At 49.0% G+C, this 23,229-nt stretch overlaps 1 protein-coding gene and 2 long non-coding RNA genes across 4 annotated transcripts; 1 reads left to right on the top strand and 2 right to left on the bottom strand.

The window, feature by feature from the left end:
- Positions 1 to 355: 355 nt before the first annotated feature.
- LOC139184477 (uncharacterized) lies at positions 356 to 2,618 on the bottom strand. Its single transcript, XM_070794326.1, has 3 exons — positions 2,238 to 2,618; positions 1,642 to 1,803; positions 356 to 1,332 (listed from the first exon to the last, which is right to left on the bottom strand). Exons 1-3 carry the CDS (start codon positions 2,440 to 2,442, stop codon positions 923 to 925), a joined length of 777 nt encoding a protein of 258 aa, XP_070650427.1. The 5' UTR covers positions 2,443 to 2,618; the 3' UTR covers positions 356 to 922.
- A 5,054-nt stretch (positions 2,619 to 7,672) lies between these two features.
- On the bottom strand, positions 7,673 to 15,337 carry LOC139184649 (uncharacterized). 2 transcript variants are annotated; one of them, XR_011568202.1, is made up of 4 exons: positions 15,215 to 15,335; positions 14,875 to 14,931; positions 14,084 to 14,405; positions 7,674 to 13,042 (listed from the first exon to the last, which is right to left on the bottom strand). It is a non-coding gene; the product is annotated as an uncharacterized lncRNA (long non-coding RNA). The 2 variants fall into 2 exon arrangements; XR_011568201.1 differs by having other exon boundaries at positions 7,673 to 13,042; positions 14,084 to 14,931; positions 15,215 to 15,337.
- On the top strand, positions 14,285 to 21,830 carry LOC139184650 (uncharacterized). Its single transcript, XR_011568203.1, has 3 exons — positions 14,285 to 14,387; positions 15,330 to 15,469; positions 16,394 to 21,830. It is a non-coding gene; the product is annotated as an uncharacterized lncRNA (long non-coding RNA).
- The last annotated feature ends 1,399 nt before the right edge of the window (positions 21,831 to 23,229 follow it).

The raw sequence follows: 23,229 nt of genomic DNA, 5'->3' as shown, positions 1-23,229 counted from the left end.
ACAACCGGAGGACTTGTACTGACACATGAGGATCCTGAGTTCACGCTTCTGTTGTACATCCTGTGTGTTTGAACTTTCATGTTTTTTAATAAAATACCTGTTTTCAATTGAAGTGTAACTGATTTATACTATATATATATATATATATATATACACATACATATATATACATGTTCTGTTCCGTTGTGGTTTATCACAGTATTGAATACACGTTCCTGTGCTGTTCAGTAGACGTTTTGTCTATCCATTCTATACATACACTTGTGAGCACACTCACAAATCACACTGACAAAAGATTGCAATATTTAAAAATTTATTGCAGTCCACGTAGAACACATGCTCTATAATAAGTAGAAATGTAGTTTTAATTTCAACACCAAAAATCTACAAAGTTCTTCATACAATCCAATTTCTCATTGGATATAAAGATTTGTTCAAGGTAGGTTTCTAACCATAACCTCAAAAAACCCAATCTCTAGAAAAACCCAAAAAAGACAATTGTTCCGTAGAGTGGAACCCACTCCAGGAATCTATCTCTGTCTCTACATCTCACCTGTCTATTGTTCTTTCTCATCGCCACCCCCCCATCCACCTGTCTCTCATTTCATTTTTCAAGTAAAACAGGAAATATGGAGGGATCAAAAGGCACAAATCACATCACTAAGGTTTGCAATCTGAGCCATAGGATTAAACAAGCATTGTCCTCTGAATGCACATCCTAGCAGGCTGACTTCTGGACACAGGAACACATCTCCCTGAGCTGGAGTGCGCAGGCGATGAGGTCTGGTCCCTGAGGAATATCGTCCCCTAGACAGGTGGGTTGTTGTCTTTTGTGGAGGAAGTTCTTCGCCTCAGGGTACTGAGATGCTGCCTCAGAGCCTTGCAAGACCAGAGAAGTGGTGGAGAAAGGCGAGGTGTGCCCCTAAGGCCCAGGCGCCCAGGGCGGGTAGACCTGCGGGCCCGGAGGTCGGTGGTGCGCGGCGCGTGTCAGCGCCCAGTGCAGGGTGGCGCCCGCGTGCGTCAGCTGCCAGGTGAGCCAGGAGCGCTGCGAGGCCGTGGGCTCCGTGCGATCGGTGGGCACCGGTAGGAAGGCGCCCCCCGGGGCCCGCAACTCATCCAGGACCACTTCAAGGGCTCCCATCTGGTTGGAGAGCTTGGACGTGAGCTCCTCCAGGGGCGCGGCGGCTTCAGGTGACTGGCTTCTGCGAGGGCGCTTGGGCGAGGCGGGCCTGGACTCTGGGTTGCACTGGCAGCGTCTCTGGCCCCGGGCCCACATTGGCGATCGGAACCGGGCCCCCCTGTCGTGGAGACGCCCGGAAGTATGGGCAGAACCTAGGAGGGAGACAGAACAGGAGAGGTTCCTGTGATGTGCGCTGCCCCTGAAATTTCTCGTCATATGCACTACGGCCCCTTGACTGTCTCAACACCTCCATCCCAGGCCTAACACCGCAGCATATCTGACTCTGTTGGCCTCTTCCAACATCTGCTGGCAACCCGAGCCAAGTCCTGGGCACCTTCCTCTCAGCCTGTTCCCACTTCATGGGCAGAGTTAGAGGCTTTCTCTGCCCTCTGGGGTTCAGTCTGCCCCTCAGGGCCTTTGCCCACATCCCCACCTCTACCAAGCCCAGCCCAGAAACCTACCTGCTCTGTGGTAAAGTCCTGCTCTGCAGGAGTTTGGATGCTCCTTAGATCTCCACTGGGCTGGGGGTAGTTGTCCCCTCACCTTCTCTTCTCCATGGCCGTTTCTCTTGTGACTCTCAGGGAAGTCATCCCGGCTTCTGCATTGCTTGTGCCTGGTGACCTCTGTGGGTGGAGAGGAGGACAGGAGTGAGTGTTCCCTGACCTACCTCTGGAATCTGGGGAGAGTGGATTAGAGAAGGTTCCAAGTCCCACTGCTCCTCCACCTCCTTGCCATCCCCTCCCCCAACTCTGGTTTCCTCCAGTCCCCCTCTCCCTCCATTAACTTCTCACCTGGACAGAGTAGTTTCTGAGCTTCCTGGCAGGCATGCCCAGGAAACTCTCTCTCAAGTTTAGATCTCAAGGATGGCATAGCTGGTAGAGCTCCTGATCACAGGGGATTTGGGACTTCACCCTGGGTTTCTCTCCCCACTTTCAAAGGTGTCAAGGTCACATCTGGGACCTGTTCCTCTGTCCCACAGCCCAATCTCTAGTGTTTCACAAATTCTCTCCAGGATCACTCAAAACAGATGTCTGCAAAAAAGAATCTGGCATCTTACCTGCTTTGCTCTGAGAGCCCTCTTGTGTCTCCATGCTTCGTTTTTCTCTCTGTCTTTCTGAGGGATGTCGATCTCCTCCCTTCTCTTTTACAGACAGGTTTTCCTTGGAGGAAATCCTCCCATTTTCCCTGTGGGAGACACCTTGTTTCTGCTGGCCAGGCCTTCTGCCCCTTGCAGCCCCTTTCATTGTGTCCTTGTCTCCCATCAGCAGCACACGTCTGCCTCAGAAGTGGACCAGGGAATGACCAGGTGAGCAGAGGGTGTGGCCTTGTCTAGCTTTTGGACAGCCCCCTGGGGAGTCACAGATTGGTCCCCAGGAGGATCACACCCCCGAGGGCATTTGCATGATGAGGTTAGCACCCTTTGCTACATCCCACTGACTTTCTAGGTCCTCAGGACATTGTAACTGTTAATTTCAGAGGATTTTGATTCTCAGCTAAATGTTAATATCAGAGGAGGACAATAAAGAAAAATTTTAAGTTTTTTTGATGAGGAAAAGTTTTAAAGGTTTTTGTATTTGTTAAAATATTACTACTGGTTTTTTATGATTTGTTTTTTAGCCACAAGTGGTATGTTAGGTCCCCACTCCCTGCACTGGAAGGAAAAGTCTTCACCTCTGGACTGCCAGGGAGGTCCCATAAAAGGGCAGGTTTTTTTCCTTGTTTGTTTCATGCTGCTTTTTCTCTAGTTGTTTTCATAGTTGTGTGTCTGTACGACTGTCAGCATGGGTCACTCTTTGCCAGAGGTCACCAAGGTGTTGGTGTAGAGGACTAGAAAACCTTTGCAGTTTGTTTTTCTTGCTTTCTCTTTGGCTCCTACTCAGGTAAACTGTCCTGACACGATGCCACTAGAGACTATGGCTGAAAGATCGTATTTAAGCTCCAAATTACCATGGTTTTTTTTTTTTTTTTTTTTTTTAGGGCATGACCTCTGCTGTCCACATCATACTGACTTTATTTAATTTTTCTTCTTCTCACTCGTGTTTCTTCTTTTGTCTGGATATGGACTTGTTTTTCAACTAGGATCAGAAGGTACAAAAAGACGTAATACGTGAGTGACAAAAATAACCTGGGACACAGCTTTGAGAGCACTGCTCCATGAATAATTTGAAGCAAGTGATGGATATATTCATACTGCTCACGGGCTTCTCAAGGCAAGAATACTGAAGTGGTTTGCCATTCCCTTCTGCAGTGGACCACATTCTGTCAGAACTCTCCAGCATTATGCAACCATCTTGGGTGGCCCTACACAACAAACTGTGGAAAATTCTTCAAAAGATGGGAATACAGCTTACCTGCCTCCTGAGAAATCTGTATGCAGGTCAAAAAGCAGCAGTTAGAACTGAACATGGATCAACGAGCTGGTTCCAAATGGGAAAGAAATACATCAAGGGTGTGTATTGTCACCCTTCTTATTTAACGTCTATGCAGAGCACATCATGCAAAATTCCAGGCTGGATGTAGCACAAGCTAGAATCTAGATTGCCGGGAGAAATATCAATAACCTCAGATACTCATGTGACACCCCCCTTATGGCAGAAAGTGAAGAGGAACTGAAGAGCCTCTTGATGAAAGTGAAAGAGGAGAGTGCAAAAGCTGGCTTAAAACTCAACATTCAAAAAATTAAGATCATGGCATCTGGTCCCATCACTTTATGGCAAATAGATGGGAAAAGAAGGGAAACAGTGACAGATTTTATTTTTTTGGACTCCAAAACCACTGCAGATGATGACTTGCAGCCTTGAAATGAAAAGATACTTGCTCTTTGGAAGAAAAGCAATGACAAACCTAGACAGCATATTAAAAAGCAGAGGCATTACTTTGCTAACAGAGGTCTGTATACTCAAAGCTATGGTTTTTGCAGTAGTCATGTATCCATGTGAGAGTTGGACTATAAAGAAAGCTGAATGCCAACGAATCCATGCTTTTGAACTGTGGTGTTGGAGAAGACTGTTGAAAGTCCCTTGGACAGCAAGGAGATCCAACCAGTCTCATCTAAAGGTAATCAATCAGTCCTGAATATTTATTGGAAGGACTGATGCTGAAGCTGAAACTCCAATACTTTGGCCTCCCAGTGGGAAGATCTGACTCATTTGAAAAGATCTTGATGCTGGGAAAGATTGAAGGCAGGAGGAGAAGGGGTTGACAGAGGATGAGATGGCTGGATGGCCTCACCGACTCGATGGACATGAGTCTGAGTAAACTCCAGGATTGCTAATGGACAGGGAGGCCTGGCGTGCTGTAGTCCACGGGGTCGCAAAGAGTCGGACACGACTGAGGGACTGAACTAAACTTATTGAATAAGGCATTTGCTGTTTCCCTCCACTACCTTCTGTCATTTTTCAGGTAACTTCGTAATTTCATTTTCCAAAAACCTTTTATCTTTCTGAGCAAAGAACTATTCCAAGTGCTCTTTATAGTATTCCAGGGAATTGAAGTTTTTTCCAAGAAGAGAATTTTGTAATGACTGAAATAAATGTAAACCCAAATGTGCAATGTCTGATGAATACGGCTGATGAATCAGAACTTCCAAGCCAAGCTGTAACAGTTTTTGCCTAGTCATCAAAAAACATGCAGTCTTGAGTTATCCTGATGGAAGATTATGTGTTTTGTTGACTACTTCTAGTCAGTTTTCATTGAGTGATGTTTTCAGTTGGAGTAATTGGAACCAGTAGTTGCTGGAATTAATGGTTTGGTTTTCTGAAAGAAACTTATAATAAAGGGCGTCCTTTGAATCCCACCGTATACCTAACATCTCCTTCTCTGGATGGAGACCGACATTTGGTGTGGTTGGTGATGTTTCGTTTCACTGGCCCCACAATCTCTTCTGTTCCACATTATTGTACAATATTGACTTTTCTTTGTCCGACACAATTTTATTTAAAATCAGAGCATTTTTTTACATCTCAGTAGAGAATCCCTTTCAGAAACGGTCCAGATTTTATCGAACTTATGTGAAACCCAAACATCAAACTGATTAAAATAACCAAGGTGACAAATTATTTTCAACACTTGATTTGGGTATTTTGAGTGTGTCTGCTGTTCCTGAAGGCATAAGTTGATTGTCTTCAATTAATGTCTCCATTTGATTGCTGTCAACTTCAACAGGTCTACCAGACCATGGATCATCGTCAGTGAGAAATCCCAGCACAAAATTTGAAAACTACTTTTGATACGTGAGATCAGTCATTGCACCTTCTCCATATACTGCACAAATCTTTTTTTTTTTTTTGCATTTCAGTTGCTTTTTTAACCTTTCTTGAAATAATAAAGCATACTATGCTGAAAAATGCTGTTTTTTCTTGCATCTTTGATACTAAAATGGCTACACAAAAATTCACCAATTTTGATATATAAATATTTTTAATGCATGGTGATATTAGCACTGTCACAATACAATCTAAAAAAATTGTTTTGAATAAAGTTAGAGAACTAGGCCCTGCAAGAGCCATCTTACAGAAAAAAAAAAAAAGAAGAAGAAGAAGAAGGCTTTTGGCCTACTTAGTAGGTGAGTGGTTCACAAATTGTGGTCCCAGGACAGAGAGCATCACTCATTTCAGAGCTTGTTTAAAATACAAGTATTAGGCTTCCATCCAGGCTTCCGGGGTCAGGACACTGGAGGTGAGGCAGTGTAGTCTGTGCTCCACATGCCCCACCGTCAACCCACCATGTGATTCTGATGCAGGTTTCCACATGAGAAGCACTGAAAGAGAATATGCAGATAGAGGGGCGAGAAAGATGTCATTCATTTAAAACCAGTAATCGCATCACTTTTCTTTGTCCAACACATCCTAAGAGAGTGGTCTGGATCAGGTTATTTACTGTTTTTCCTTTTAATCTCAACATAAAATAATTTTGTATATTTGTGCCCATAATGGTTTTAGGTGGAAAAAATATTTTCTTGTCTGTACACATTTTATCATAACTATCTCATTTCAGGTGTGATTTCAGAAATTAAACATGAGAGGGAACTGAAGATCACTTCATCATCAGTGTCACCGAAGTATTATGCCAGTCAATATTTTCTAATCCTTCCAAGTTTTTAAGTAATAGTAATTCGATATTTTTAAAATTAAGACTTTGCTTAGTGCAGTTTAAGGTTCAGAGCTAAAATGAGGAAAAGCACAGAGATTTCCCAGATGCCTCCTCCCCACATGGGCACAGCCTCCCCTGTGTTCCCCCACAAAGAGGTACTGGTGTTACAAGTGAAGGACCTGCACTCACACATCATGATCGTGAGTTCACACTTGTGCTCTACATCCAGTGTGTTTGGATCTAATTTTTTTTAAATAAAGTACTTTTTTCAATTGATTTGAAGTGTAGTTGATTTACCATGTTGTATTAATTACTGCTGTACAGTAGCTTACCTGGCCTGGACTCAAATCTGACTATGCCACCTGGCTGCAGTGGGCTTAGGCAACTCCCTTCCCTGCTCAGAGCCTCATATCTGACAAGGTTCCAGAGAACCAGAGAGGAGAGAGTTCAAAAGTGCGTGTTTCAGGTTATGCATACATATACATTCCTTATCATGGTCTCCATTTTGGTTTATCACAGGATGTTAAATATAGTTCCCTGTACCATACAGCAGGACCTTGTGGTTTATTCATTCTCTGTGAAGTATTTAGCATTTGCTGATCCCAAGCTCCCAATCCATCCCTTCCCCACACTCTCTCTTCCTAGGCAACTGCTAGCCTTGTCCATGTCCATGATTCTGCTTCTGATTCATATAGAGATTCATTTGTGTCATATTTTAGATTCTACATATAAGTCATATCGTATGGTATTTGTCTTTCTGACTTACTTCACTTAGTAAAATAGTCTCTACTTGAATACATGTTGCTGCAAATGGCATTATTTTGTTCTTTTTATATTGTATATGTGTACCACTTCTTCATCTATTCATGTTGATGGAATTTAGATTGCCTTCATGTCTTGGCTACTGTGAATAGTGTTGCTATGAACATAGAGGTGCATGTATCTTTTTCAATTATAATTTTTTCTAGACATATACCCAGAAGTGGGAATGCTGGGTCAGATGGTAATTCTATTTTTAGTTTTCTGAGGAAACTCTGCACCATTTTCCACAGTGGCTGTACCAACTTACATTCCCACCAACAGTACAGGAAACTCCTCTTTTCTCCATACCTGCTCCAGCATTTCTTATTTGTAGACTTTTTACTGATGGCCATTCTGAAAACATGAGGTGGTACATCAGTTTACTTTGGATTTGCATTTCTCTAATAATCAGCAATGTTGAGCACCTGTTCATGTGCCTATTGGCCATCCGTATTTCTTCTTTGGAGAAAGGCCTCTTTACATCCTTGGCCCATTTTTCCACTGGGTTGTTTATTTTTTGTGGTTGTTGAGTTGTATGTGGACATTAATTTTTAATCAAAATATTTTGAGGGTAAATGACATATGTTTATAAAAATTTAAAGACAAAACAAAATTTTACATGTTTTATTGCAAATCACCTTAACATTCTTATTAGCATATAACTAATATGTATAGTATTTTACAACTGAAGTACATATGTATACAGTAATTTAAATAATAATAAACATATCAGAGGTAACCTTTCCATTTCTTCCAAAAGGCATACACCAAAGGTGAAGGATTACAGGGTTCAGAGAGCATCTAATATGCAGTAAGACACAGCCTCCTCTATGACCTCATTCAAATTCATCCCAACCATGTACAGATGCAAGACTTCCTGAAGGAGATGATGAGACTCATGTAACCCAGCCTGGCCACATTTCCTGCTCTCCTTCATCAAATGGAAAAGAAAACAATGGTCGCTGACTGGCCTGGCCTCAAACCTGACTGTGCCACCTGGCTGCAGTGGGCTTAGGCAACTCCCCTCCCTACTCAGAGCCTCATACCTGACAAGGTTCCAGAGAACCAAAAGTGTGCGTACACCACCCCCAGTACTGCTGAGGGCACTGCCGGGTTTCAGCACCTCTCCTGCACTGAACAGGCCTGGTGTCCAGGCTGCCAGGCTGTGTCCCCAGCAGTCAGTAGGTGAAGAAGGTAACACTGCTTCGGGGCCCCTACTGGACCCGCCTTGTCCCAAGTCATCGCCCTGCGTTCTCTCCTTTCCTCCTCTGTGGTGGGGAACCACCATCACATTAGAGGGTTAACATGAGGGGAAAAGGACAACACAAGGAAGGCATAAAACTGTGCCTCTGGGGAAACAGTGCTGCTGGAGGTCAAGAGAGGTCACGTGGGGGGGCTCAGGCACTGGGCCTAGTGACAAGTGGCTGCAGGGAACACCGAGAAGCCAACCAGGGTGGGAGAAAACCAGTTTGTGACACGGCTGGCAGCTTCCAAGTGTGTTCAGTGTGTGAACGTCTGTCGCCCTGTGCTCTGGAGATAGTGGTGCTGGGTCCCTGGATTGCATTTCCAAAGGTGTTTTTTGTTTCTATTGTCATGGGAATAGGAAAAATTCTGAAAGTTATTCAACCTTCACAGGAAAGGGGAACCACCTAATTTTGGACTTCTAGTGGCTCAGGAGAATCTGCACGAGGTGTGTGTGTGGGGTGCACAAGCTTACCCTGAAAGGTGGCGGGTAGGAAAGAGGGAACCACAGAGAAGGTAGACGAGCCAAGGGGCCAGGAGGGGTGGGGGCTGGCAGGCGAGATGGCGGCAGAGTGGCCTTCCCATCAGGGTCCCCTCTGCCCCTCCGCTCAGTCAGTAACCGCCTGTGCCCGTCCCACAGCTCTGTGAGGAGGTCCTGGAACCCGCACAGGGACACACGTTCTCTAAGCTCCACGGCTGAGCAGAAGCGAGCGTCAGACAAGGGGGACTACGTGCAGTCCTCTGCCTTCAACCACACTGGGGCACATGGTTCTTCATTTTTCTGTGGGGCGGGGATCTTCCTGTCTCATTACTCAACTCAAGAACAGCTACGTTTTCCGACACATGGGAAATAACCACAGCACGAGTGAGTGATGGGATCCTGGGCAGGACCCCAAATTCAGTGGCCCTTGTTTTCCTTCTCCTGTTGCTCTATTTCAAACCAACACTGGAGTCAGTGGAATTCTCAGACAGCATTAGATCCTGACTCCAGGGGAACAGGTTGGGTCCCTGGGCACAACAGTGGGGATGGGGGCTACCTTCCAAATGCCCCGGGTCCCGAAGCCTCCTGACAGAGCCCCTGTTCCTGCCTTCAGCACTGGACCTAGGCCAGAGCTTCCCTACCTGGAAAGATTCCAAGAGATCCTAGGGCAGCACAGGATCCACCTTCTCCAAGCAAAGCTGTCCTTCTCTGTGACTCAAGTGTCCCCCGTCCCGTCTAGACCACAGTGTCCTGGGGCAGGCCGGCCTTAACACCAATAGGAGAAACACTGGGAAGGGGCCAGGAAGCCAGGCTTGGGGGAGGGATGAAGGGGGTCGTAGAGGCAGAGATGGGGGACCTGGGTCCCTGCTAGGTGAGCTGTCCCCGTCACTGGGGAGGATGCACCTGGCAGCTCCTGTCTCCTGCAGGCAGCTGCGCCAGCCTTCTCGCGAAGGTCGCTGTCTGGTGCACTTACAGCTCTGAGAGTGTCAGAGCAACTGTGAAAGCAGACATTCCACTCTGGGGAGGCAGGGGGAGTGGGCCCATGTGTCTCCTTGCACCCACAGCATCCTCACTCGCTCTAGCGTCCAGCTCCCTGTCCACCCACCCCCTCAGAGTCACCACCTCCACCACGAGAGCAGCTCTGCCCACATCCAGCCTTACCACTGAGGCCACGCTGATCAAGGACCACCTGTCACCCCACACCTGCCTGTTCCCTTCCACCCCAGACCGCAGCCGGATTCTGAAACGGAGACAGCGTTAGCATCCACTTGATCTCTGGGGCCTCTCTCACCTGACCCCACACACTCTGTGGGTGCGTGTTCTCACAAACATGTCCCCATCTCAGTTATTCCAACACTTAAATGGGTCACATGTCCAGGACAGGGACCCCTCATGTTGCTCCAGGCTCTCAGAGGTCCCTCTAAATGGAGAGGACAGCAAACAGGACAAGAATCTATCACTAATTCAAGAGAGAGAGACATGCCAGGAGACCCTCAGCAGGACTGGATCGAAGAAGAGAAGCAGGACTCGGGACTCCCACCTCAGGAAGAAGACACCCTGGTGCAGGACAGGGGATGAGAAGAGAATCCTGGGAACAACATCCCCCTGCCTGACTCCAGATTGACTGAAGGGCACCTTCCAAATACCCGAGCTCTTGTCCAGGGGCTTCTCAGCTGGAATTTGGGGGGTGGGGTGGGGTCCAGAAGATGCACGGAGCCAAGAATGTGTCTGACTCTGTGCGGAGCCAGGCCCACCAGAATCAGAGGTGTTTCCAAGACAAGGTGGGTGTTAAAACCCTGAGGAACAAGTCACTCATGGACCGGATGCTAAAGTACAAAACTGGGGTAGCTTGTGGAGCTAATGCAATGAGAAAAGTCTTCCCAAGGATGTACTCACAGCCAGGGGAGAACCAATAAGCAGAGATCTTGTGATTACAAGGCTCCCTCCTTCCCTAAACAGGGCAGGACCTCAAATCCACATCTGCAGACTAGAGCAGCCTCAAGGTCACGATCCCCAAATCCGCACAAGGAAGGTTAAGTCAAGGCCATGAATGGTGAGAACCGTGAGGCTCCGGGGTCAACACCTGTGTTGGAGGGAACCGCCTTCTGCTCCCCACGGGCCTCCTGCCTCCCAGAGAAGAGGCTCTGGGACCAGACTCAGAGTCAGCAGAGACCCCTGGGACCAGCCCTGGTTCTACTACAGGTTCTGTCCAAGGGCAAAATAAATACAAACTCAAATTCTTTTTTAGGGTTTTCATCCACTGAGAAGAGGGAAAGATCAAAAAGAGCCATGGTCCAAACCGAGCCAGGTCAGGCTGTGTGCAAAAATCACACTCTTAGGAATCAGAGCTGCCTCCATGAGCAAAGGGCCATGGCCACTAAGCCCCTGGCCACTCCAGCTGTGCCTCCTGGATCTGGGGGAGGTTGCAATCACCAGCTTGGAATCTTCCTCCCCCCACCCCTCATTCCTCCAGAGGCCGATTCTCCAGAATACCGTCTGTTCCATTTAGAGGGCTGGCCCGGGTATCCTTTGAAGAGGAGTGTCCCCATGACCACGAGCAGGGAGGTGTGGAAGTATTTGTTTCTCCGAATATCCCTGTGCTGTGCCCTGCCTGGGCTCAGGTTGGGGCTAGAGGTTTAGGGTATCCGGGACTGGGGGCTCAGAGCGTGGAAGGGACCTCTTCAGTCTTCCTGAGAATCTACTTTGGGTCCTCACACTGGATCGTGGGGGTGGTGACAGGGGACCTTCACACCACCTGTTTCTAGGCCTCCTCACTGCACCTGCTCGGAGGTCAATGACTGTAAATTTCATTGTTTCTTATTGAATGTATGGGAGGATTCATGAAAATGTTACATAACATTGGAAGCTTCTACTGGTGAGAAGTTTCAGACTCCACCCAAAGACATAGATAAACCAGACTTTGTCCTGTTCCATCAGCACCTGGAACTCACACAGCTGTGGGTCAAGGTCCTGTGAGGAAGTCACAGCGGGCCCTCTTCCACCCTCGGGCCACCAGCACAGCAGGGACAAGACCCCCAGCTCCCATCTGGGCAGTGCGAGCACACAGGGAGGCAGCTGAGGCTGCTCCTGCCCGTCTGCCCCGGGGACAGGCAGCCCGTTTAAGGTTCCCAAACCTCCCTTCCTCTCAGAGTTCCAGAGGGGCCTCTGGGAAGCCTGGGGTGCCTGGCACAGGGGGTGACTACTGTGGAGTGAGCATGGGCCTCCCGCGTGAGCTCCACACCCTAGGGTGCAGCTGGAGGGGGCCATCAGAAACCCCTGCTCCTCTTCCTCTCCCTACAAGGGGGCAGGAGACTCTTTTTAGCAAGACGGAGAGGGGAGAAACGCGGTACACTGGCAGCTTCACAAAGATCTCAACCTGCCCCCACAAAGATCGGGTGATCTTCCAGCCACTAGTGGGGACTTCCCTCAGAGCTGGGGACACAGCATTAGACCTGTGCCCAGGGCTCGTCTCCCAGCCATCCCCGCCCCACAAGGCTGTCCGCAACAGGAACAAGATCCAGTGCAGCTCAGATGCATCGCTGGGTCCTGGGCTAACGGCTCAGGTCCTAGAATCACGCCAGGGTCCAAGGAAGTACCTGTATCATCTGGGGCTTATCTTGATCTTGAGGATGAGGTCTCCCCACTGACAGTGTACCTTCAGGGAGGGACTCCTGCCCCACACAATCTTCACACTGGCTGGATGGCCTGATCACAGGGCAAAAGGACCCCGAGCTGTCAGTGGTGAAGACGTTCCCCTTGCAGTCCCACCGCACTTGGGAAAATGAGGTGGAGAGACAGAGCAAGGTTCTGGGCGGCCAATTTCCTTGCTGGTGGGAGATAAGGACACGGAGGACAGGGCTCCATCCTGGACAGGTGCCCTCGGTTCCTTCCTCGGAGCATAAAGTCAGTGCCTGCAGGGAGGTCTTCAGGCCAGAGGACCCCGTGCCCTCCCTAACACTGCTCTTCGTGACATCCTGCGGGAGCCCATCCTTGCTGCCAGCGACTGGCCTTCAGGGTGGGGGCGCCCCTGGGATTTTCCATCTGGATGCAGCCTGGAGAGACCTTAGGAGACAGTCACAGCTCGCATTCCAGGTGGGCCCGCCCTCTGTAACAAGGGCAGTTCCTCTGCCTCGGTCTGGACCACTGCTCAGCCCAGATGAGCGACTCACCACCATCCCAGTGAGGCTTCTGACACCAGCACATCCTTGTTGTCTGCTAAGCGCCATGGGAGGGTGGTGTAAGCATTGCTGAAAGACAAGAGTCACGAGACTGAGTCACTAAGAGGAGGCACAGGCGTCCCGGGAGTCCCCAAGAAACCAGCAGAGAAATGGACCCCGGGGCAGCCAGAGAGCCCTTTGTGCCACAAGCTGGGTGCAGTGCATGTTGACCTAAGTTAGTTACTGGGATAATACAGCATTATCCTAGTAATTACATATGATAACTGCAAGCAGTAATTACATCCTTTTGCACATTTTGAAGAAATTTTGAGGGATTGAAGAAGTTTGCAAATTACTAGTGAAATCTGAATTTACTAATTAACCCAAGTGGTCCTCATCTCTACAACCCAGGTGCAAGGACAGAGAAGCTGTGTGTGTGTGGAGTGGGGGGAGCAGGACCTCAGGGTCAGGCACATGGACATCTCCCAAAAGACAGCTCTTGGAGACGGGATCATCTGGAGGACTGAAGGAGGAGCAGCAGGGCCCTGGTTCATGTGGGAAAGTCAGTGCCTGGCCCAGAATGAGGAATTCACAGCACCTGGGGATGTTTCAAGGACCTTGTTCCCACTGTAGGTGGTGTTCCCTTTCTCTGGGTTTTTGTTGGCATATCTCTCAAGAAGCAATACTGAACATGGAAATACCGCACAGTGTGTGATGATTTCCAGCCTCCAAAGGTCTCAATAAATGGATTTCACTTTATAAAAATAAATCTCCCTAAATGTTGTATGAGGAAATTGAGAATAAGTTGGAATGGGAGGTTCTGTGCTCAGTATTCCAGGACACTGAGGAGATCTTAGCCACTGTTTCCCAGGTGATGCTAGAGGTAAAGAACCTGCCTGCCAATGCAGGAGATGCAAGAGACTCGGGTTCGATCCCTGGGTGGGGAAGACCCGGTGGAGTAGGAAGTGGTAACCCACTCCAGTATTCTTGCTTAGGAAACCCCATGGACAGAGGAGCCTGGCGGCTACAGCCCCATGGGGCTGCAAAGAGTCTGAAACAAGTTAGCTAATGAACATACACAGTTAAGTTCCCCTGATGGTCAGGACCAAGGAAAGGCCACTTTTTACTCACGATTTCTGCAGCCCACAGAGTGTCGCACAACTGGTGCAGCGACATACTAAGGATGGTTTTCTCACCCCGGAAGCGGTGCCTGAGCGCAGGGACCCTGGCTGTGGGTGTTTTCTGCGTCAGTTGAGACGCCCTCTGCTGGCCGTTACTGAGTGGGAACGAAGCTGTGCGCGCACCCTCTCGGGGCGGTCTAGCGGAATCAAGCAGGTTCTTGAGACCTGCTTCTTCGCTGTTGGCAAAGGGAAGCTCGCCTCCTACTGTTCCGGCTCGTTTCTGCGACCAGCCTTTGATCACAGCTATAGTAAATGTACGTGGTAAGCAAATCCTGAAATAGAATTTATAGTAGTGGTTGTTTGTTGCTAAACAGAGGGAAGAATGAGAAGTGATGGTTTAATGGGTGCCAACCGTTTTTTGGGAGGGGAGTGATGAGTGTGGCTTGAAATCAGATAGTTGTGAAGACTGTACAACTTGTGAATATGCCAATCATTGAGTTGTACACTTTAAAACTATTACTCGTATGCTTTGTGAAGTGTATTTCAACAAATCTATTAATATTTTTAAAGCTAATAAATGATGGTACTGCCTCTTGTTCTTATGAATTCATTCAAGGTGCGGCATTTGGGCTGTGTTTCCATATGAACTGCCAAAATTATATGTAATAATCCAGATACCGAAAGCTAAAGAAGCTGGATCATGAATGTTGCTGGGTCTACTCTGCCTACTAATCCATTCACTCTTACTAATACATTAAGTATGGCTGTATTCTCTCTCTTCACTGCCAGGGATATCATTACCTTTGATGACCTGATCTGATGAATCCTTAGAACAGCTCCCCGCGACTCCGTAGACATCTGTGGGGAGAGAGAATACCTCAGCTGTGGGTGTTTTCTTGGCATCCAGTACATAAATACCATTTGGGTGACTGTCAATATACTCAAATAACCATGTCAAAAATAATAAAAGTATAATACCAACATATATAGCAGAGGTAGGTGATTTGAAAAGAAGATAGTTTATGTAAAGATACATTATAGTTTTCCATGTCTCTATAAGAAAACTATAAATGAAGCTCATGAGTCTTAAAACCAAAAACAAAACAGCCATTAGGTGACAAGCATATTTTTTTCAAGATACCCTCTCCATTTTTCTTTAGTCTTCTCAGTGATGCTGGAGAATAAGCCTGGCTGGGTCAAAGCATCCCCCCGGCCATCAGCAGAGAACCAAGCCTTGCAAATATCCTTCATTTCAGGAATGCACAGAGGAGCGCGCGGCCAATCCCTCGCCGCGAGACACGGCTTCGTTTGCCGTTTCACCAACGGCCAGCAGACGGCGCCCGACTCTCCTTGGGATCAACTGGCGTCTCAACAGTTGAGGGAAACTCGTGCTCAGGTTCTCTGATATTCTGAGATTCCCAGTGTGAGAAGCCAGCTTAGTTTGTCGCTGTTCCAACTGTATGACACCCCGGGGGCTGTGGAAATAGTTAAAAAGTGATCTTTCCCTGGGTCCCGGACCACCCAGGGGGAACTCCGCCACGGCGGAGATCTCTTCAGTCTTCAAATAATGAGCATAGAACCTCCCATTCTCACTCTAAACTTCCTCATATAACAATATAGCACAATATAGTGAAAAGTATTTTATAAAAGTATGAATTTATTGAGACCTTTGGAGGCTGGAAATCATCACACACTGTGCGGTATTTCCATGTTCAGTATTGCTTCTTGAGAGATATGCCAACAAAAACCCAGAGAAAGGGAACACCACCTACAGTGGGAACAAGGTCCTTGAAACATCCCCAGGTGCTGTGAATTCCTCATTCTGGGCCAGGCACTGACTTTCCCACATGAACCAGGGCCCTGCTGCTCCTCCTTCAGTCCTCCAGATGATCCCGTCTCCAAGAGCTGTCTTTTGGGAGATGTCCAGGTCAGGGTCATGCCTGACCCTGAGGGCCTGCTCCCCCCACTCCACACACACACAGCTTCTCTGTCCTTGCACCTGGGTTGTAGAGATGAGGACCACTTGGGTTAATTAGTAAATTCAGATTTCACTAGTAATTTGCAAACTTCTTCAATCCCTCAAAATTTCTTCAAAATGTGCAAAAGGATGTAATTACTGCTTGCAGTTATCATATGTAATTACTAGGATAATGCTGTATTATCCCAGTAACTAACTTAGGTCAACATGCACTGCACCCAGCTTGTGGCACAAAGGGCTCTCTGGCTGCCCCGGGGTCCATTTCTCTGCTGGTTTCTTGGGGACTCCCGGGACGCCTGTGCCTCCTCTTAGTGACTCAGTCTCGTGACTCTTGTCTTTCAGCAATGCTTACACCACCCTCCCATGGCGCTTAGCAGACAACAAGGATGTGCTGGTGTCAGAAGCCTCACTGGGATGGTGGTGAGTCGCTCATCTGGGCTGAGCAGTGGTCCAGACCGAGGCAGAGGAACTGCCCTTGTTACAGAGGGCGGGCCCACCTGGAATGCGAGCTGTGACTGTCTCCTAAGGTCTCTCCAGGCTGCATCCAGATGGAAAATCCCAGGGGCGCCCCCACCCTGAAGGCCAGTCGCTGGCAGCAAGGATGGGCTCCCGCAGGATGTCACGAAGAGCAGTGTTAGGGAGGGCACGGGGTCCTCTGGCCTGAAGACCTCCCTGCAGGCACTGACTTTATGCTCCGAGGAAGGAACCGAGGGCACCTGTCCAGGATGGAGCCCTGTCCTCCGTGTCCTTATCTCCCACCAGCAAGGAAATTGGCCGCCCAGAACCTTGCTCTGTCTCTCCACCTCATTTTCCCAAGTGCGGTGGGACTGCAAGGGGAACGTCTTCACCACTGACAGCTCGGGGTCCTTTTGCCCTGTGATCAGGCCATCCAGCCAGTGTGAAGATTGTGTGGGGCAGGAGTCCCTCCCTGAAGGTACACTGTCAGTGGGGAGACCTCATCCTCAAGATCAAGATAAGCCCCAGATGATACAGGTACTTCCTTGGACCCTGGCGTGATTCTAGGACCTGAGCCGTTAGCCCAGGACCCAGCGATGCATCTGAGCTGCACTGGATCTTGTTCCTGTTGCGGACAGCCTTGTGGGGCGGGGATGGCTGGGAGACGAGCCCTGGGCACAGGTCTAATGCTGTGTCCCCAGCTCTGAGGGAAGTCCCCACTAGTGGCTGGAAGATCACCCGATCTTTGTGGGGGCAGGTTGAGATCTTTGTGAAGCTGCCAGTGTACCGCGTTTCTCCCCTCTCCGTCTTGCTAAAAAGAGTCTCCTGCCCCCTTGTAGGGAGAGGAAGAGGAGCAGGGGTTTCTGATGGCCCCCTCCAGCTGCACCCTAGGGTGTGGAGCTCACACGGGAGGCCCATGCTCACTCCACAGTAGTCACCCCCTGTGCCAGGCACCCCAGGCTTCCCAGAGGCCCCTCTGGAACTCTGAGAGGAAGGGAGGTTTGGGAACCTTAAACGGGCTGCCTGTCCCCGGGGCAGACGGGCAGGAGCAGCCTCAGCTGCCTCCCTGTGTGCTCGCACTGCCCAGACGGGAGCTGGGGGTCTTGTCCCTGCTGTGCTGGTGGCCCGAGGGTGGAAGAGGGCCCGCTGTGACTTCCTCACAGGACCTTGACCCACAGCTGTGTGAATTCCAGGTGCTGATGGAACAGGACAAAGTCTGGTTTATCTATGTCTTTGGGTGGAGTCTGAAACTTCTCACCAGTAGAAGCTTCCAATGTTATGTAACATTTTCATGAATCCTCCCATACATTCAATAAGAAACAATGAAATTTACAGTCATTGACCTCCGAGCAGGTGCAGTGAGGAGGCCTAGAAACAGGTGGTGTGAAGGTCCCCTGTCACCACCCCCACGATCCAGTGTGAGGACCCAAAGTAGATTCTCAGGAAGACTGAAGAGGTCCCTTCCACGCTCTGAGCCCCCAGTCCCGGATACCCTAAACCTCTAGCCCCAACCTGAGCCCAGGCAGGGCACAGCACAGGGATATTCGGAGAAACAAATACTTCCACACCTCCCTGCTCGTGGTCATGGGGACACTCCTCTTCAAAGGATACCCGGGCCAGCCCTCTAAATGGAACAGACGGTATTCTGGAGAATCGGCCTCTGGAGGAATGAGGGGTGGGGGGAGGAAGATTCCAAGCTGGTGATTGCAACCTCCCCCAGATCCAGGAGGCACAGCTGGAGTGGCCAGGGGCTTAGTGGCCATGGCCCTTTGCTCATGGAGGCAGCTCTGATTCCTAAGAGTGTGATTTTTGCACACAGCCTGACCTGGCTCGGTTTGGACCATGGCTCTTTTTGATCTTTCCCTCTTCTCAGTGGATGAAAACCCTAAAAAAGAATTTGAGTTTGTATTTATTTTGCCCTTGGACAGAACCTGTAGTAGAACCAGGGCTGGTCCCAGGGGTCTCTGCTGACTCTGAGTCTGGTCCCAGAGCCTCTTCTCTGGGAGGCAGGAGGCCCGTGGGGAGCAGAAGGCGGTTCCCTCCAACACAGGTGTTGACCCCGGAGCCTCACGGTTCTCACCATTCATGGCCTTGACTTAACCTTCCTTGTGCGGATTTGGGGATCGTGACCTTGAGGCTGCTCTAGTCTGCAGATGTGGATTTGAGGTCCTGCCCTGTTTAGGGAAGGAGGGAGCCTTGTAATCACAAGATCTCTGCTTATTGGTTCTCCCCTGGCTGTGAGTACATCCTTGGGAAGACTTTTCTCATTGCATTAGCTCCACAAGCTACCCCAGTTTTGTACTTTAGCATCCGGTCCATGAGTGACTTGTTCCTCAGGGTTTTAACACCCACCTTGTCTTGGAAACACCTCTGATTCTGGTGGGCCTGGCTCCGCACAGAGTCAGACACATTCTTGGCTCCGTGCATCTTCTGGACCCCACCCCACCCCCCAAATTCCAGCTGAGAAGCCCCTGGACAAGAGCTCAGGTATTTGGAAGATGCCCTTCAGTCAATCTGGAGTCAGGCAGGGGGATGTTGTTCCCAGGATTCTCTTCTCATCCCCTGTCCTGCACCAGGGTGTCTTCTTCCTGAGGTGGGAGTCCTGAGTCCTGCTTCTCTTCTTCGATCCAGTCCTGCTGAGGGTCTCCTGGCATGTCTCTCTCTCTTGAATTGGTGATAGATTCTTGTCCTGTTTGCTGTCCTCTCCATTTAGAGGGACCTCTGAGAGCCTGGAGCAACATGAGGGGTCCCTGTCCTGGACATGTGACCCATTTAAGTGTTGGAATAACTGAGATGGGGACATGTTTGTGAGAACACGCACCCACAGAGAGTGTGGGGTCAGGTGAGAGAGGCCCCAGAGATCAAGTGGATGCTAACGCTGTCTCCGTTTCAGAATCCGGCTGCGGTCTGGGGTGGAAGGGAACAGGCAGGTGTGGGGTGACAGGTGGTCCTTGATCAGCGTGGCCTCAGTGGTAAGGCTGGATGTGGGCAGAGCTGCTCCCGCGGTGGAGGTGGTGACTCAGTGAGGGGGTGGATGGACAGGGAGCTGGACGCTAGAGCGAGTGAGGATGCTGTGGGTGCAAGGAGACACACATGGGCCCACTCCCCCTGCCTCCCCAGAGTGGAATGTCTGCTTCCACAGTTGCTCTGACACTCTCAGAGCTGTAAGTGCACCAGACAGCGACCTTCGCGAGAAGGCTGGCGCAGCTGCCTGCAGGAGACAGGAGCTGCCAGGTGCATCCTCCCCAGTGATGGGGACAGCTCACCTAGCAGGGACCCAGGTCCCCCATCTCTGCCTCTATGACCCCCTTTATCCCTCCCCCAAGCCTGGCTTCCCGGCCCCTTCCCAGTGTTTCTCCTATTGGTGTTAAGGCCGGCCTGCCCCAGGACACTGTGGTCTAGACGGGACAGGGGACACTTGAGTCACAGAGAAAGACAGCTTTGCTTGGAGAAGGTGGATCCTGTGCTGCCCTAGGATCTCTTGGAATCTTTCCAGGTAGGGAAGCTCTGGCCTAGGTCCAGTGCTGAAGGCAGGAACAGGGGCTCTGTCAGGAGGCTTCGGGACCCGGGGCATTTGGAAGGTAGCCCCCATCCCCACTGTTGTGCCCAGGGACCCAACCTGTTCCCCTGGAGTCAGGATCTAATGCTGTCTGAGAATTCCACTGACTCCAGTGTTGGTTTGAAATAGAGCAACAGGAGAAGGAAAACAATTAGGGCCACTGAATTTGGGGTCCTGCCCAGGATCCCATCACTCACTCGTGCTGTGGTTATTTCCCATGTGTCGGAAAACGTAGCTGTTCTTGAGTTGAGTAATGAGACATGAGAAGATCCCCGCCCCACAGAAAAATGAAGAACCGTGTGCCCCAGTGTGGTTGAAGGCAGAGGACTGCACGTAGTCCCCCTTGTCTGACGCTCGCTTCTGCTCAGCCGTGGAGCTTAGAGAACGTGTGTCCCTGTGCGGGTTCCAGGACCTCCTCACAGAGCTGTGGGACGGGCACAGGCGGTTACTGACTGAGCGGAGGGGGCAGAGGGGACCCTGATGGGAAGGCCACTCTGCCGCCATCTCGCCTGCCAGCCCCCACCCCTCCTGGCCCCTTGGCTCGTCTACCTTCTCTGTGGTTCCCTCTTTCCTACCCGCCACCTTTCAGGGTAAGCGTGTGCACCCCACACACACACCTCGTGCAGATTCTCCTGAGCCACTAGAAGTCCAAAGTTAGGTGGTTCCCCTTTCCTGTGGAGGTTGAATAACTTTCAGAATTTTTCCTATTCCCATGACAATAGAAACAAAAAACACCTTTGGAAATGCAATCCAGGGACCCAGCGCCACTATCTCCAGAGCACAGGGCGACAGACGTTCACACACTGAACACACTTGGAAGCTGCCAGCCGTGTCACAAACTGGTTTTCCCCCACCCTGGTTGGCTCCTCGGTGTTCCCTGCAGCCACTTGTCACTAGGCCCAGCGCCTGAGCCCCCCCACGTGACCTCTCTTGACCTCCAGCAGCACTGGTTTCCCCAGAGGCACAGTTTTATGCCTTCCTTGTGTTGTCCTTTTCCCCTCATGTTAACCCTCTAATGTGATGGTGGTTCCCCACCACAGAGGAGGAAAGGAGAGAACGCAGGGCGATGACCTGGGACAAGGCGGGTCCAGTAGGGGCCCCGCAGCAGTGTTACCTTCCTCACCTACTGACTGCTGGGGACACAGCCTGGCAGCCTGGACACCAGGCCTGTTCAGTGCAGGAGAGGTGCTGAAACCCGGCAGTGCCCTCAGCAGTACTGGGGGTGGTTCACGCACACTTTTGAGCTCTCTCCTCTCTGGATGGTTTGGATCCTTGGCAGGTATGAGGCTCTGAGCAGGGAAGGGACTGTCCTAAGGCCACTGCCACTGAGTGGCAGTGTCAGATTTGAGCTTGGGCCAGTTAGGGACCATTATTTTTTTCTCCATTTGATGAAAGAGAGCAGGAAATGTGGCCAGCTGGGGTTACATGTTCTCTTTCCAGAAGCCTTACACCTGCATATGGTTGGGGTTGAACTTGAATGAAGTCCTAGAGGGTTGTGTCTGTATCACAGATTAGATGCTACGTGAACCCTGGAATCCTCCTTTGCTGTGCCCCTTTGGAAAAATTGGAAAAGCTACCTCTGATATTCAGTTACCACACGCACATGTACTATGGTTGTTAAATACTATGCACAGTAAAAGTTATATGCTAATTAAAATGTTTAAAAGGTAATTTGGAATAAAACATTTTAAAAACTATATTTGTCCTAAATTATTATAAAGGATATGTCATTTACAGTCACAAAATATTATATAATAAGGTCTAGACACAACCACAAACAATGGAAAAATGGGCAGATGACCTGAAGAGACATTTCTCCAAAGAAAAAATGCAGATGGCTAATAGGTACATGAAAAGATGCTCAACATCTCTATGAAAGAGATGCAAATCCAAAGTACAATGACATTCCAACTCATGCTGCTCAGTGTGGCCATCAGTAAAAAGTCCACAAGCAAGAAACGCTGGTGCAGGTGTGGAGAAAAGAGCACGCATCTACACGGTTAGCGGGTGTTTACATAGGCACAGCCACTGTAGCAAATTGTATGGGTTTTCTCAGAAAACTAAAAATGGAATTACCATATGATCCAGCATTCCTGTTTCTGGGGATGTATCCAGACAAAACTATAATTCAAAAACATACATGCACCGTTATGTTCACAGCAGCAGTGTTCACAGTGGACAAGACATGGAAACAAACGTCCATCAACAGATGAATGGGTAAGGAAGACGTGGCAAATGCACAGAATGGAATATTATTACTCAGCCCTAAAATAGACAAAATAATGCCATTGGCAGCAATACGGATGTAACTACAGATCATCACAGTAAGTGGAGTAAGTAAGAAGACAAATGCCATACAACATCATGTGTACATGCAATGTAAAATATGACACAAATGAGCGTATGAAACAAAAACAGACGCGTGGACATCGGGAAGACTGGCAGTTGCCAAAGGGGACTGTGGGTGGGGGAGCGGTGGGCTGTGAGTTTGGGATCTGCAGATACAGACGATTATGTAGAGAATGGATAAACAAGGTCCTATCATAAGCAAGGGGACTATATTCAATATCCTTTGATAAACCATAATGGAAAAGAAAGTGAAAAAATATAAATACATGTATAACAATCACTTTGCTGTACAGCAGTAATTAACAGATTTTAAATCGACACTTCAACTGAAAAAAAGATATTTGACTAATATTTATGTTTTCAAAAAATTAAAATTTCCAAACCCACAAAATGTCCAACACCAAGAATGAACTCATGATCGTGATGTGTCGGTGCAGTCTGCTCAGCTGTAACACAGGCACAGCTTTGGTGTGGACTATAGAGACTAGAGAGGGAGCTGTGCCCATGTGAGGGGGAGAGGAGGCATCTGGGAGGTCTCTGTGCTTTCCCTGATTTTTTCTCTGAACCTTAAGCTGCACTAAGGAAAGTCTTAATTTAAAAAATATCAAATTACTATTACTTAAAAATCTGAAAGAATTAGAAAATACTGACTGTCAAAATATTTCAAGGACATTGATGATGGAGCATTCTGCAGTTCCCTCCTTTGTGTTTAATTTCTGAATTCACACCTTAAATAAGATAACAGGATAAAATGTATACAAACAAGAAAATGATTTTTCCCCTAAAACCATTATTTGCATAAACATCCCCAAAT

This window comes from Bos indicus, chromosome 8, assembly GCF_029378745.1.
Source record: "Bos indicus isolate NIAB-ARS_2022 breed Sahiwal x Tharparkar chromosome 8, NIAB-ARS_B.indTharparkar_mat_pri_1.0, whole genome shotgun sequence".
NCBI classification, from domain to species: Eukaryota; Metazoa; Chordata; class Mammalia; order Artiodactyla; family Bovidae; genus Bos; species Bos indicus.
Note: the sequence above shows the minus strand (reverse complement) of the source record. Positions and strands in the feature narration are given on the sequence as shown.

Excerpts from the sequence above, each read along its gene's own strand:
- LOC139184477 (XM_070794326.1), bottom strand. The coding sequence starts at position 2,442 with ATGGGAGACAAGGACACAATGAAAGGGGCTGCAAGGGGCAGAAGGCCT. Across the intron at positions 1,804-2,237 it reads GGGCTCTCAGAGCAAAGCAG|AGGTCACCAGGCACAAGCAA; the intron begins GTAAGATGCCAG and ends CTCCACCCACAG. Across the intron at positions 1,333-1,641 it reads AGGACTTTACCACAGAGCAG|GTTCTGCCCATACTTCCGGG; the intron begins GTAGGTTTCTGG and ends TCTCCCTCCTAG.